This window comes from Rattus norvegicus, chromosome 10 (genome assembly GCF_021556685.1).
Source record: "Rattus norvegicus strain SHRSP/BbbUtx chromosome 10, alternate assembly SHRSP_T2T, whole genome shotgun sequence".
Classification (NCBI taxonomy): domain Eukaryota; kingdom Metazoa; phylum Chordata; class Mammalia; order Rodentia; family Muridae; genus Rattus; species Rattus norvegicus.
Genome location: NC_141543.1, coordinates 19,015,034 through 19,027,789, shown reverse-complemented (window position 1 = coordinate 19,027,789; position 12,756 = coordinate 19,015,034). Strand labels below are relative to the sequence as shown.

The window sequence follows — 12,756 nt, the reverse complement described above, 5'->3', positions numbered from 1 at the left end:
TGACTCCCACAGAGCCCTTCTTCTTCTTCTTTTTTTTTTTTTTTCCGGAGCTGGGGACCGAACCAAGGGCCTTGCGCTTGCTAGGCAAGCGCTCTACCACTGAGCTAAATCCCCAATCCCCCACAGAGCCCTTCTGCTGGGGGGTTTCTTCTTGATCACCCTTCTCAAAGAAGGGAAATGTCTGCCTCTTAGGTCCCCAGGACAGTGAGTCAGGAACCCGGGAAGGGAAGAGGAAATGCAGATGCTGGGGCTATTGATCTCCAGCCTTGTATCTTCCACAATCGTGTATTCATTCGACAAACATCTCTTGAAACCCTGCGTGCAGCCAGCAGCAGGCTTGGATCTGAGAGTGGCTGGGGAGAGGCCCCTCCCTCCAGGGCTCACTTCTAGGCCCATGCTTCTGCCCACCTCTCAAGTACCTCAATGTTATTACTCAGCTCCCGCCTCCCACCCCTGGGAGATGTGAGTTTCCTATGTGGTGTGAAAGGACCGAAGCCTCATTCCTCGCTGGGTGTCCCAGTGACCCCAGCTCAGGATATGCCAAACAGCAGGGGCCCAAGAAATGTTTGTGGAATGAGTTGGGGTGACCAAGGCCCTCTGTGTCACAGGGAGTGGATTAGAGTAGTGTGGGAGCAGATGAGGGTGCAGAAGTGGCCCTGAGGGGGACACGTGATTAGGTGAGTGAGCGCTCCCCCCACATTTGCTCTATAGCCTTGGGGGTGTATAGGGAAACTGGCTGAATCTTGGCTGCTCCTATAGTGACACCCACAATCCTAGGAGGGGAAGAATGCACCACTGGGGTTCCTGAGGCCACACATTTTGCATGTTTGGTGTCTCATCTTGCTTGCAGGTTTAACCCTGACCTGCTTCCTTCCCCTCACAGTGGCCCATAGAACACACCTCAGCCTGCTTGCAGCTCACAGTACCCAAACAAAGTTATGCAGGGTCTCAGCTCTGGGCAGCTTGGAGACCCAGGCCAGGGAACTCCCAAGAGAACTGTGGCTGGGCCAGAAGTGGAAAGAGGCCAACTTCTCTTTCTTTCTCTGGGTGCAGTTTTACTGTATCCGTTCCCACACTTACTCTTCAGCAGCTAAAGTCATGGCCTTTTCTTCAGAGGAAGCTCTGTAGGCTGCCCCCAGGAGGGTCGGGCACCTCCGATCCTGCGGTGGTGGTGGTGGTGATGGTGGTGGTGGTGGTGGTGGTGGTGGGGCACTAAGTTCCCAAGTCAACCCAGTGGCTAGTCTACTGAGCTCCATGAGCTGGCCTGGGTTTCTTGGGTAATGAGGGGACTTGGGGACAGCACAAAGTGGGGGGCACAGCTTCAGACTGCAGTACTGTTTCATTAAGCCCCGTTTCCTTCACAGCCAGATCCGATCCTGGGGAGAGGGACACATTTGTTTGGGGTGATGTCGCTGGTTCCTGCTTGAGGTGAGGGTGTCACGAGTATAGGACAGTGGGTCAAGGACAATCCACACCAGCCTACAACACCTTAGCTTCCCAAACCTCAGCTCCCAGGCCCTTTGTGGGGGGTCCCATGGGGTGAACGTGACCATAGGGTTAGTTCTTCTCAAGTGTGTGTTGGGGTGCACAGGCTGTGACTTCTGCTTTGGGGTTAGCCTGCTCCCTGGAGTTCAGGTGAGAAATGAGTCACCTGAAGTTCACCTACAGGGACAACTGAGAGGAAGTGCCAGGGACAGCTTGGCCAAATGGCCAAGAGGACATCATGCCTACCCCTTTGGGGCCTGAGTCATAGCTTTCGGGGAAGTGGGCTAACGGGATTCCAGGGCCCCAAGTGTCTGGCTTGAGTCATGGAAGCAACCAGGGCCCTGGACATGGGCCGTTAAGGAACAAGGTCCCCCTGGCAACCCCAGCCAAAGGCCATTCCAGACTGAGTCACTTCCTACCCCAAACACTGCAAGCTACAGGGATCATTCCCTGCCTACCTGGACAGTCGGTGTAAAAGCCGTGCCCTAGACAGCCAACAAGTCTCTTCCTGCCCCACTGCAGGGTGCACCTTGGGCATACATCTGAGCCAGAGATCCTGTCCAGTCTACTGGAGGCACCCCTAAAGCCCAGCTGCTTCCTTCCGGCAGCCCCACCTCCTTGACCCACAGTCTGGGTGGCCTAGTCTCAGCCACCCGGGGGACTGGTCCAACAGCATTCCACCTCACAGGATAAAACCTGGGGCAACCTGTGGGGAACCCCACACACTACAGCCACCCGTCCTGCTAGTCTCAACCAACACAGCCCTTAGGTGCTTTGGGACGGTCAGCAGCCTTGCTGGGTCTCCACCCCTACCTGCAATGGTGATTTCCAGACCTCCCCTAGCACTGGGTGGGGACCAGTTCAGGACCTTAATCCTTCTGGTGCTGTTGACTTCCACAGGTGAGCCCAGAGGACCTGCTCCTCCTCCGCACATCCTCTCCTCCCTCCTGCCCACAGTCACCTCCTGTTTGCCAGCTCAGCTCAGCTCAGCTCAGCTCCCTCCCTTGAGTTCGTTCTCTCTTCCTGCCACTGTCTCCTTTCATCTTGCCATGCCTCTGTCTCCGTTCCCCTTCCTCTGGCATGTGGTCTGACTCCAAGGCCCATGCCTCAGTTTCCCTAGCAGCTATGAGGATTGAATGCACGCGAGCTCCTCTCTCATCTGTGTGGGTTATCACACCCGTCAGCATCGCTTCCCTATGTCCTCCATCTCCTGCTTCCTCCTCCACGGTTTCCGTCCTGGGTCTCCTTCTGTTCTGGAATAGGAGGACAGCTGCCCTAGATTTCATGGGAGCTGGGGGAGAAAATCTGTGTGTGTGTGTGTGTGTGTGTGAGAGAGAGAGAGAGAGAGAGAGAGAGAGAGAGAGAGAGAGAGAGAGAGAGAAACAGAGAGACTGAGAGACAGGTCATGGGACATCAAACACTGCTGGAGGGCCCAGGATGAGTCTGTTCTTGAAGGTAGGGGATCCCCAGGCATGGGGCACGGGGTTCATCACCACCAGGACTAACCCTCTTTATTCTCTTGCCCTCAGCCACAGTCAGTGCAGCCAACATCCGAGGTGAGTGTAAGCAGGTTGCCTGGGTGGGTGGGGGTGGGGCTGTGGTGTGGATGGTCTTCGTGTCTGACTCTAAGGGCAGGTCAGAAGTGGGGACCCCAGTCAGAGGGGACTGTGAGATTGAGGGGGAAGGGATGGATACAAGCGAGAAGAGATGGAGAAGGACTTAGCAAGGTGACAGACCGGGCGGAGAGAAGGCTGGGAGGACAGAAGGGGCCAACAGAACCAAAGAAATCAAGGTTAAGGGGAGTGGGAGGGAAGGCCAGATAAAGGAGAGAAGAGGAGAAGGGCCGGTCCCTGGTAACTGCAGGGGGCGGGGGAAGGGCAGGCAGGCAGCATGCCTCCTGCAGCAGTAGACTGTGCTGGGCACATGCTGGGCTGGGTACAGGTTTGAGGCCTCGGAGGGCACAGAGGTGGTTGGCAGGGAAGTCAGAAGGCAACTGTGTCTACTGAGATGATGGAAGACGCCATCCATTCTGCCAGGGTCGCCAGATTGTGGGAAGCCGCAGCAGCTGAACAGGGTCGTGGGAGGTGAGGACAGCGCGGATGCCCAGTGGCCTTGGATCGTTAGTATCCTCAAGAACGGCTCCCACCACTGCGCAGGCTCCTTGCTCACCAACCGCTGGGTGGTCTCAGCCGCACACTGCTTTAGCAGGTACGGGGAATCGGGCTTGCCTTCGACTCTCTGGGACCCCGAGTTTCTGCCTCAGGCTCTGGGCTGCCCAGGCCTCTCTTCAGGGATCTTGACGCCCTTGGACCAGGCATTCTCCCTCTCTGACATCTCGTTCTTTCTCCTTCCAGCAATATGGACAAACCATCTCCGTACTCAGTATTGTTGGGGGCCTGGAAGCTAGGGAACCCAGGCCCAAGGTCTCAGAAAGTAGGCATTGCTTCGGTGCTGCCCCACCCCAGGTATTCTCGGAAGGAGGGGACCCATGCAGACATTGCCCTGGTGCGCCTGGAACGCCCCATCCAATTCTCTGAGCGGATCCTGCCCATCTGCCTACCTGACTCCTCTGTCCATCTCCCTCCCAACACCAACTGCTGGATTGCCGGCTGGGGAAGCATCCAGGATGGAGGTGCACACAGTTTCTCTCTAACTCCAGAGAGGTCTGGGATAGCTGGGGATAGAGGGCAGATGCCACTCAGATGCAGATTCCAGGGATAGGAGAGGGTAGAGACCATATGTATGTACATTATAGAGGAGAGAAAAGATGATTTGGGGACTGGAGAAGTGAACTCACAAGAAGTCAACTGCCAATTTTTAGGTCATGTCTAGTTCAATCTTTGACCATATTTTAAAGCACAATAGAGACTTGCAGCAAGGAAGAGTGTTAGGAGCAGGAGGAAGGAGGGAGGAAGAAAAGAAGGAAGGAAGGAAGGAAGGAAGGAAGGAAGGAAGGAAGAAAAAGCTGGGCATGGTGGCACACATCTTCAGTCCCAGCACCCAGGAGGCAGAGGCAGGCAGAACTCAGAGTTAGAGGCTAGCCTGGTCTACAGAGAGAGTTCCTAGGACAGTCAAGATTACATAGACCCTATGGGGCGGAGCGGGGGGAGGGACAGAGAGATAGAGAGACAGAGAGACACACAGAGACAGACAGAGACAGAGACACACACACAGAGAGACAGAGAGGCATTTGCAAAGCTGTTGACACAAGAATGGGTAGAAGTGAAGAGCAGGCTGGCAAGATGGTGATGTAGCCAGCACATGTGGGAATGGTCACCCCTGCTGGCAGCACCTGTGAATAGCAAGCAAAATTCCTAGAAGGAAAAGTAGTTTTTTCCTATAAAGCCCAATTTTCAAACCAAGTCTGGAGGTTTGAAAAATATCACCTACGATCACAAAACAGGAGAAGCAGAAGTAGAAGAGAAGCAAGAGGGAGGCAGGTGGTAGACAGACAGACAGCCTGGGACAGACAGACAGTGCCTGAGTTAGACAAACAGAGCCTGGGATAGACAGACAGAGCCTGGGTTAGACAGACCGAGCCCGGTATAGACAGACAGAGCCTGGGATAGACAGACAGAGCCTAGGGTAAACAGACAGAGCCTGGGATAGACAGAGCCTGGAATAGACAGACTGAGACTGGGATAGACAGACTGATCCTGGGATAGACAGACAGACAGAGCCTGGGATAGACAGAGTCTGGGATACACAGACAGAGCCTGGGATAGATAGACAGAGCCTGGGATAGACAGACAGACAGAACCTGGGATAGACAGACGGAGACTGGGATAGACAGACAGACAGATACTGGGGTAGACAGAGCCTGGGATAAGCCCAGACAAACAGAAGTCATCTGTGGAAGACAACACGGCCGAGACCTAGAAGACAGAGTTGAAGGAGCAGCAGGGCATTGACAACAGGGAAGGAGACAGCCTGGACCTGGGTCCAGAGTCTCGCAGGCATGGGCAGGTGCTAGAACTCTGCAGTCGCAGCCTTTCTTTGGGGTCCTCAGACTAACTCTAGGGAGGGTGTGGGGCAGATGCAATTCAGAACCTAGGGGCTACCAAACACACTGCCCTTGCAGGAAGTCCAGAACCACCATCCTGCTGTGTAGCCCCCTGTGGGCATCAGGGAGCTGACTGAAGGCAGAATCTAGGGCTATCATCCAATTTGAATTCAAGAGCTGGACAGTCTGGGACTAGGGTTCCGAGGAGCAGATCCACTTACCTTTGAGACATGCTGTGCTGGGTGAACGGGGGACTAGATGCTCACACGGGGCCTGACTCTCTCCTTCCTCCCCAGTGCCCCTGCCCCGCCCTCAGACCCTTCAGAAGCTGAAGGTGCCCATCATCGACCCTGAACTCTGCAAAAGTTTGTACTGGCGGGGAGCTGGTCAGGAAGCCATCACCGAGGACATGCTGTGTGCTGGTTACCTGGAAGGGAAGCGGGACGCTTGTCTGGTGAGTGCCACCCTTTGTCTGCCCCATTTGGGAAACCACCCACCTCTTTTTATGCCTCCTCTCTCAGAGTCTCCCTGGGACATCCTGTCTCACCTCTCTCTGGCTGGCTCCCCTTTAGCCTGTCTGGACTTTTTCTTGTTTATACATGGGTTGTGTACAGAGCACTTCAACAGTAAAACGTGGGTTGGCAGCTGTTATTCTGGGGAGGGCCCAGTGGTTCAGAACCCTGACCTCAAGGGCTAGTCACATGACTAAATGAGGATGGTAGGATGGTGGTGTAGTTAGCCCTGAGGTGGCCAGCATTTGGCCTGACTGCAGTGCCCATGTTGCCAATGGTGTAAACCTTTTAAACCTGTAAAACAGAAGCAGTCTCATCTCCTGTTGTGGGGAGGCATGCCACTGGAAGTGGTTCTGTTTGGAAAGCCTGTTCTTCTAGGGCCTTCGCAGAACGGTCGGCTCAGTACTGCAGCCTCGGAGGCACACATTGCCTGCAGGTGTGGCTTTCCTGACTTCCCTTCTTCTCCGCAGGGCGACTCTGGGGGTCCCCTGATGTGCCAGGTGGATGACCACTGGCTACTGACGGGCATAATCAGCTGGGGAGAGGGCTGCGCGGAGCGCAACCGGCCCGGCGTGTACACCAGCCTCCTAGCTCACCGCCCCTGGGTGCAGAGGATCGTGCAAGGGGTGCAGCTGCGAGGGCGCTTGGCGGACAGTGGGGACACAGGGAGCTCTTAAGTTGGGATCTGAAGATGAGCAGCTTCCGGCAATTCTCTCCGCTGTAAATATGTCTTCTACCTCCTGGGGGCGCCCACGGCCTGCGCAGGAGAACAAGGAAGTCCTGGAACCTCCCACAGAGAGTCCCTGCCCCTCAATCAAGGACCATGTTTGTGTGTGTGCCTGGGTTTGTGTGTATAATGATTTGTTTTTGTTTTTGTTTTTTTTTTACAGTTACTTGTAACCATGCCCACATATTTATTCTAGTTTCAATAAATTATTTATTCTTAGCTCTTGCATTTTCTTTACTCCCATGTATGGTAAGAACCCATTTGGAACAAAAATGTTGGGACACTGTTGGTGTGAGGTTGCGATGGGCTTGACCACGATTCCAGCTTGGCTGTCAGGACAGGTCCACTCTTGCTTTTGCTAGCCTTTTCTCTGAGGTAGGAAGGAGAGAGGAGACTTTGGCCTGAGGACATGGCTGTGCTATATTGAGGAGGGCAGGGTTAGGGGTGTCCCACCAAAGTAGGGCTGGCTATGACAAGAGGCCTATGTCTGTGAGAATGGGGGTTGGATCCTCTTGAGGCCAGATCCCCCTCCCCTCATCCCCAATTGTGGGACAGAAACAAGTTGCTCTTGAAGCAAGTTGTCCAGGCCAACCTCTGTCAGACCGTGTCTACCCCATAGGGTGAACGGCTGCACCCTGCCAGAAGTTGTTGAGTCATAAGATGGCTTCATAAACTCCTGTCCACCAAGGAGGTGCAAAACATGGAGGCAGCAGGCCTGAGTCACCTCTCCTCTTCCCTCGGAGCATAGCGACAGCATGGTCTAGGCTGTGAGAGGGTCTGTGGCTTCCAGTATGTCTGTGACCAAAGTCTGATGCCCTCAGCCCTGCAGCCCAGGCCCCCTCCCAAGCCCAGGGCTGTGGACTTTTCCATCTGCTTGGCGAAGTGACTGGGCCACTAAAGCTGGATGAGTGTGCACTTTAGTGGTTGATACCTTGGAGATTCACCCAAAACAAAGGCCAGAGAACAGCCAGCTCCAACAGTTGACTAAAACAATCTTTACTAAACAATGTCTCCTACCAAGAACAACAGAGGTGACTTGTCTACAAAAACGCTGTCCAGGTTTGTGTGTGTTTTGTGCTTTGAGGAGAGTCCGGTCCTGAAACATTTGTTCCCACTGTCCCAGCCTACACACATTAGAGGAGGAACCCAGGGCCTCTTACACATGAGGCAAGTCCCCCACAACCACTGAGCTGTTTTGATTTCTTTTTATTTTGTTGTTAGAAAGCAATAAATGTTGTTTAAAAACAAACAGCCCGAATTGGCCACCTGCTTGTAAGGGATATAGCCTGGGAGAGCTTGGTGACTCAGTTGTCCCAGGTCCCAGCACAAACATGGCTGAGTTCCCCACAGCCTCTCTGCTTTTTTTTTTTTTTGGTTCTTTTTTTGGGAGCTGGGGACCGAACCCAGGGCCTTGCGCTTCCTAGGCAAGCGCTCTACCACTGAGCTAAATCCCCAACCCCGCCTCTCTGCTTTTGACCTAGTGTGCTCTATCTGCAAATGTCCCCCTGCCCTTCCCCCTCTTGTGGTTCTCTCCCAGCTCTCCCTTGCTGACCCCTCTCCTTCCCTCAGGGCCTTCTCCCTCTCCTGCTGGTTCCTCTTCATTCTAACCTCAAGCTCTCACCTTGCCCTGTCTTGGTTCTGGCCCTCTTTTTAATTTTTTTTTTTCTTTTTTTCCGGAGCTGGGGACCGAACCCAGGGCCTTGCGCTTGTTAGGCAAGCGCTCTACCACTGAGCTAAATCCCCAACCCCGTTAATTTTTAATTTTACTTTTAAGTATATGGGTGTTTTGCCTGCATATATGTATATACTCCACCGGCATGGCCGGTGCCTAAAGAGACCAGGAGAAGCCATCGGCTGTCTCAGGACTGCAGTTACAGGCAGTTGTGCATCTCCATGTGGGTGCTGGGAATCGAACCCAGGTCCTTCAGAAACAGCTAGCGCTCTTCCCCTCTGTGCTTCTATCTTATTCTCTCTCTCCTTTTTAAAGATTTATTTATTCATTTATTATAGGTGAGTACACTGTAGCTGTCTTCAGACACCAGAAGAGGGCGTCACATCCCATTACAGATGGTTGTGAGCCACCATGTGGTTGCTGGGATTTGAACTCAGGACCTCTGGAAGAGCAGCCAATGCTCTTAACCACTGAGCCATCTCTCCAGCCCCTTATTCGTCTCTTTCTCTTCTAGTTTCCCCTTTCTGTCCTGTTTCTGTACTTCTTACTTGTATTTTTACCCTGTTCCATCCTGTCCCCCTCTCCCTTCTTCCCCCACCCCCCTGTGTGTCTGTCTCTCCAATCTTTCCTCCAATGTCATCCTTACTGAAATATCTTCAACAGCTACCCGTGGTCCCCAATCAGTGGCTTGACAGGGTGATGGTGTTTGTCTATGGGAAATCTCTTTCGGTAACTGAGATTATGGGGTGGGGGGGAACGGTGGCAATGCCTCAAATGGAATTGTAATCTAATAAATGAAAACAATAAGCCCTAAGAGGTTAGGACATGGCCCTCACTGAATGGGGTGTCTGAAGAAATTCCTAGAGAATTGAAGGTTTACCACTGGGAAGTGAGAAAGGACTCAGACTTACTTCTTAGTTAAGCTGGTTTCTTATATTCTTGCTGGCAAGAGGCTTCACCTAGCCTTCCTCTTCTGTCTCATCTACCCCAGAATTCCTGTGCTTTCAACTCCAGCTCCAGTCCCTTAGGCAAGATGGCCCTAGAGATGACCAACTGTTGGAACTGTGAGCTCTCTTTTTTGGAGACATGCCCCTTTTTGGGCTGGCACCAGGCTTTAGGCTTTTGCTTTTCCCAGCATGAGAGTCCCAGGAAATCCCCACTTTGAGGTCCATGGCCTCAGTGGTGTGGTAGTCAAAGGGAAGAGGGCAACTTTCTTCTCAGGTATTGATATTTCTGCCAAGATGGTGACATCATAAAGGGGGTCCTGCGAGTCCAGGACCCCAGGGAAGCATAGGGCTTACAAAGGGGAGCAGGCACACTGGGATTTTCTTGACCCCTCCCCACATGGGGACTCTAGCATTCCTGTGTCTCCTGCCTAGCTCAGAGTGCTAGGTTATATCTCCAGGACTCACACACAGTACACATGGGCCTCTGGTCCAAGAAGGGAATGGCCTGAGTGTGTCCTGCTCTGGGAAAGGGGACACAAAACTTGCTGGGGGCTGCAGATGAAGACCTTTGGTTTGTGGGCAGTTTCAGAGGATCGAACCTCTGACTGGCAAACAATGTGCCTTTCCTCCAGAGCCTGACATCCTCTCCAGAGCTGGGTGGAGACCTTTAGGACTCTGACAAAAGTCACCACAGCCAGAACACTGCCTTCGTCACCCTGAGGTCTGGGTGCTCCCCTCCCAGTCTGCCCCTGGCTCTTGCCTTGAATTCTGAACTCTTAACTGTGGGGCAAGTGGACCTGTGCCACCGGACAGAAGAACCCAAGCTGCTTACATTCTAAAGCTAATTGGGTCCCGCAAAACTGTTTGCATGGGAGGGCCTGCTGCAAGTAGCTTCTGGGAACCTGCCCCTAGTTAACTCTGATTGGTAAATAAAGATGCCAGCAGCCAATAGCTGTGGAGGGGAAACATAGGCAGGGTTAAGAGTTCCTGGGCTTGGGAGCAAAAGGAGGAGGGGGAGGGGGAGGAGGAAGGAGACACACAGAGGCCGCTATGGAAGGGTGATAAGGTGCAGGAGGGAGAAGCAGAGCCGCCACGTAAAGGGGCCAAGAGAACGTAACCCAGAGGGCAGCTCAATTGGGTCAAGAGCAGCCAAGATGGAGCACAGAAATTAGTAAGTAGTATCTCAGAGTTCTGGGTGGGAGGCGGATTCTAACAGCGTGGAGGTTATGCAGTGTCCCAGCTACTGTGCTGCGTAAGGTGTGTTAAATATAAAGGCCACGTGCGTGTCTTTCATTCGGGAACATAAGCCATTAAGGTGGGCAGTAACCCCGTGCCCGGATTTATTAGAAATATTATTACTACGTAGAACTGGTAAGGTTGAACAGGCTCAAACCCCGGGGGAATCTCAGAACTGAGAACGGCAGTTGTGCAGCCAGCTCCTTGCCAGTCATGTAGGGACAACACCTGAAGTACTTCTCCGTGCAAATAGAGCATCCCTAGCACCTCGGACTGAGCTAACGTGAAGCATCTAGCCCCGAATCCCACCCTACTCCCAAAATGTTTATAAGGTCCCTGTCCACACGGAATAAAGAGCAGGGGTTATTTCACCGAAACTCGTCTGAGAGTGGCTGCTCTATTGAGCGCTAGCACTCTGGGAACAGCTTTCTCTCAAGTTCTTGTCTCACCACAGCCGGCTGCCCCTGCGGCTGGCACTGTGCTGCTAGGTCGGTCAGTGGGAGACACCGCCTACCTGCTCTGCACCGGCTTCCCCTCAGAGAGCTCAAACACTGGCTGCTTAGGCCACACCAGAGCCCCGTGGAACCTTTCTTCCTGACAGGACCAGAGATCCTCGAAATGTATCCATTCTTGGAGGACGACACCTGGAGACTCCTATGACAGGCTGTGTTCTGCCTCCCCTGAATGGCCATAACACGCCGGATGTCGAGGAAGACAGGTGGAAGGAACCTTTCCTCCAACCCAGTGCAAAGTTTTGGTTTCAGGGTTCAAGGCAGATACATCTTGGATGAGTTTTCCACTATTTGTTTCAGCATCGCTCCCGTACCCAGTAAGGAAATGTTACAGTCTAGGTCATGATCAGATTTATTTTCTCAGCCAGTTGAAGGATGAAAAGGCATAGAACATATGGAACAGAGCCAGGTATCAGTCGAGAAACCTTGGGTACGGCAAACAGGAGCAGACAGAATCAGTGGCTGAAGGTTCTGGGGGTGAAACACCGGCTCACCATAGACGCACACAGAGAAAAAGGCCCTCAGCAAAAGCAGAGCAGGGAACTCAAAGTCAAAAACATCCAGCTCTTCTCATGGCCTGGGGTTTTAACATCTCCCTCCCCTAATTTAAGTTTGCTTGGTTTGAGGAAAGACAGGATGGCTGACTGACCTACACTGTGTGGAAGCTTGTTGTGATCAAGGCTAGCCCTTGATCAGGGTTGGCCCAGCCCATCAGCAGTGGGCACGATGCTGAGAGCCAAAAGACGACAAGGCTTTTGTTCAAGCTGCTAGGCCTTTGTCTCGGCTCAGGAGGGTGAAGAATAAGATGGCCACCCTGAAGTTCACTATCTTTACTAGCTATGGCCCCTCTCCCTATCTGTCTGACTACCAAGGTGTCTGTCTGGCTCCTAGTCTCTCTATTCCACACACAGAACAAGGATTTTAAAACATGCACTTAGCCACAGGGTTTCTGCACTGGTTGCCAACACCTTTCTCCGTGCTTCTCTCTCTCTTCTTCCAACCCCAGACACTACAGTTTCTCAAGTTTCTCTCCTGGTCACTAAGCCTCATTTTCTATGGGATCGATGACCAATGAGACGAGTGGTTTCTTAGTAAGCCGTTGTCTCTGACAGAAGGGACACGCTCAGCTGGGGACATCCCTTCCTGTCAGCTTACCTTTAGTCATGGATGCGAATGCAATGCCTACACGTTAGCAATCATCTGACGATCATGAGGCTACAGGTTGACATCTATGATAGTGAATCTCAACTGTGAATTGGATGAGATCCAGAACCACCCCGAGACGGACCTTTGAGGATTATCGGGGATTATCTTGGATTAATTGAGGTGGAAGCCCTGCCTGTTGTGGGTGGCACCATTCCCTTGGCTGTGCTCCTGGACAGCACAAAGCAAATGAGCTGGGTACTTACCATGTGTTGCTTTGTGCTCCAAGCAGCCACCACCCACCAACTCTACCAAGATGGATGGCGGCCTCAAGCCAGGAGGGAAGATGCGTCCTTTCTCCCTTGAATTTCTTAGGTCAGGTAATTTGCCACAAAGAGGAAAACTACACTAACAACCCAATGGCCGTGAACAAAGACTGCGAAGCCATGGGCGAGAAGGCACAGTTGGATGCAGTCGGCACCTGCCGGTCTGGCTTCCTTTTCTCACCCAGCGGTTGGC

The 12,756-nt window shown here is 52.9% G+C and overlaps 1 protein-coding gene across 2 annotated transcripts; it reads left to right on the top strand.

Annotated features, from left to right (window-relative positions):
* The first annotated feature begins 2,224 nt into the window (after positions 1–2,224).
* Positions 2,225–6,946, top strand: Prss22 (serine protease 22). Of its 2 annotated transcripts, none has more exon segments than NM_001106984.1 (6): positions 2,225–2,385; positions 3,015–3,041; positions 3,522–3,693; positions 3,840–4,117; positions 5,785–5,942; positions 6,471–6,945. In NM_001106984.1, coding segments are annotated over 6 exon segments (924 nt in total). In that variant the 5' UTR covers positions 2,225–2,303; the 3' UTR covers positions 6,678–6,945.
* The last annotated feature ends 5,810 nt before the right edge of the window (positions 6,947–12,756 follow it).

Excerpts from the sequence above, each read along its gene's own strand:
- Prss22 (XM_087571419.1), top strand. The coding sequence starts at position 3,844 with ATGGACAAACCATCTCCGTACTCAGTATTGTTGGGGGCCTGGAAGCTA. Across the intron at positions 4,118-5,784 it reads GGGAAGCATCCAGGATGGAG|TGCCCCTGCCCCGCCCTCAG; the intron begins GTGCACACAGTT and ends CTTCCTCCCCAG. Across the intron at positions 5,943-6,470 it reads GGAAGCGGGACGCTTGTCTG|GGCGACTCTGGGGGTCCCCT; the intron begins GTGAGTGCCACC and ends TCTTCTCCGCAG.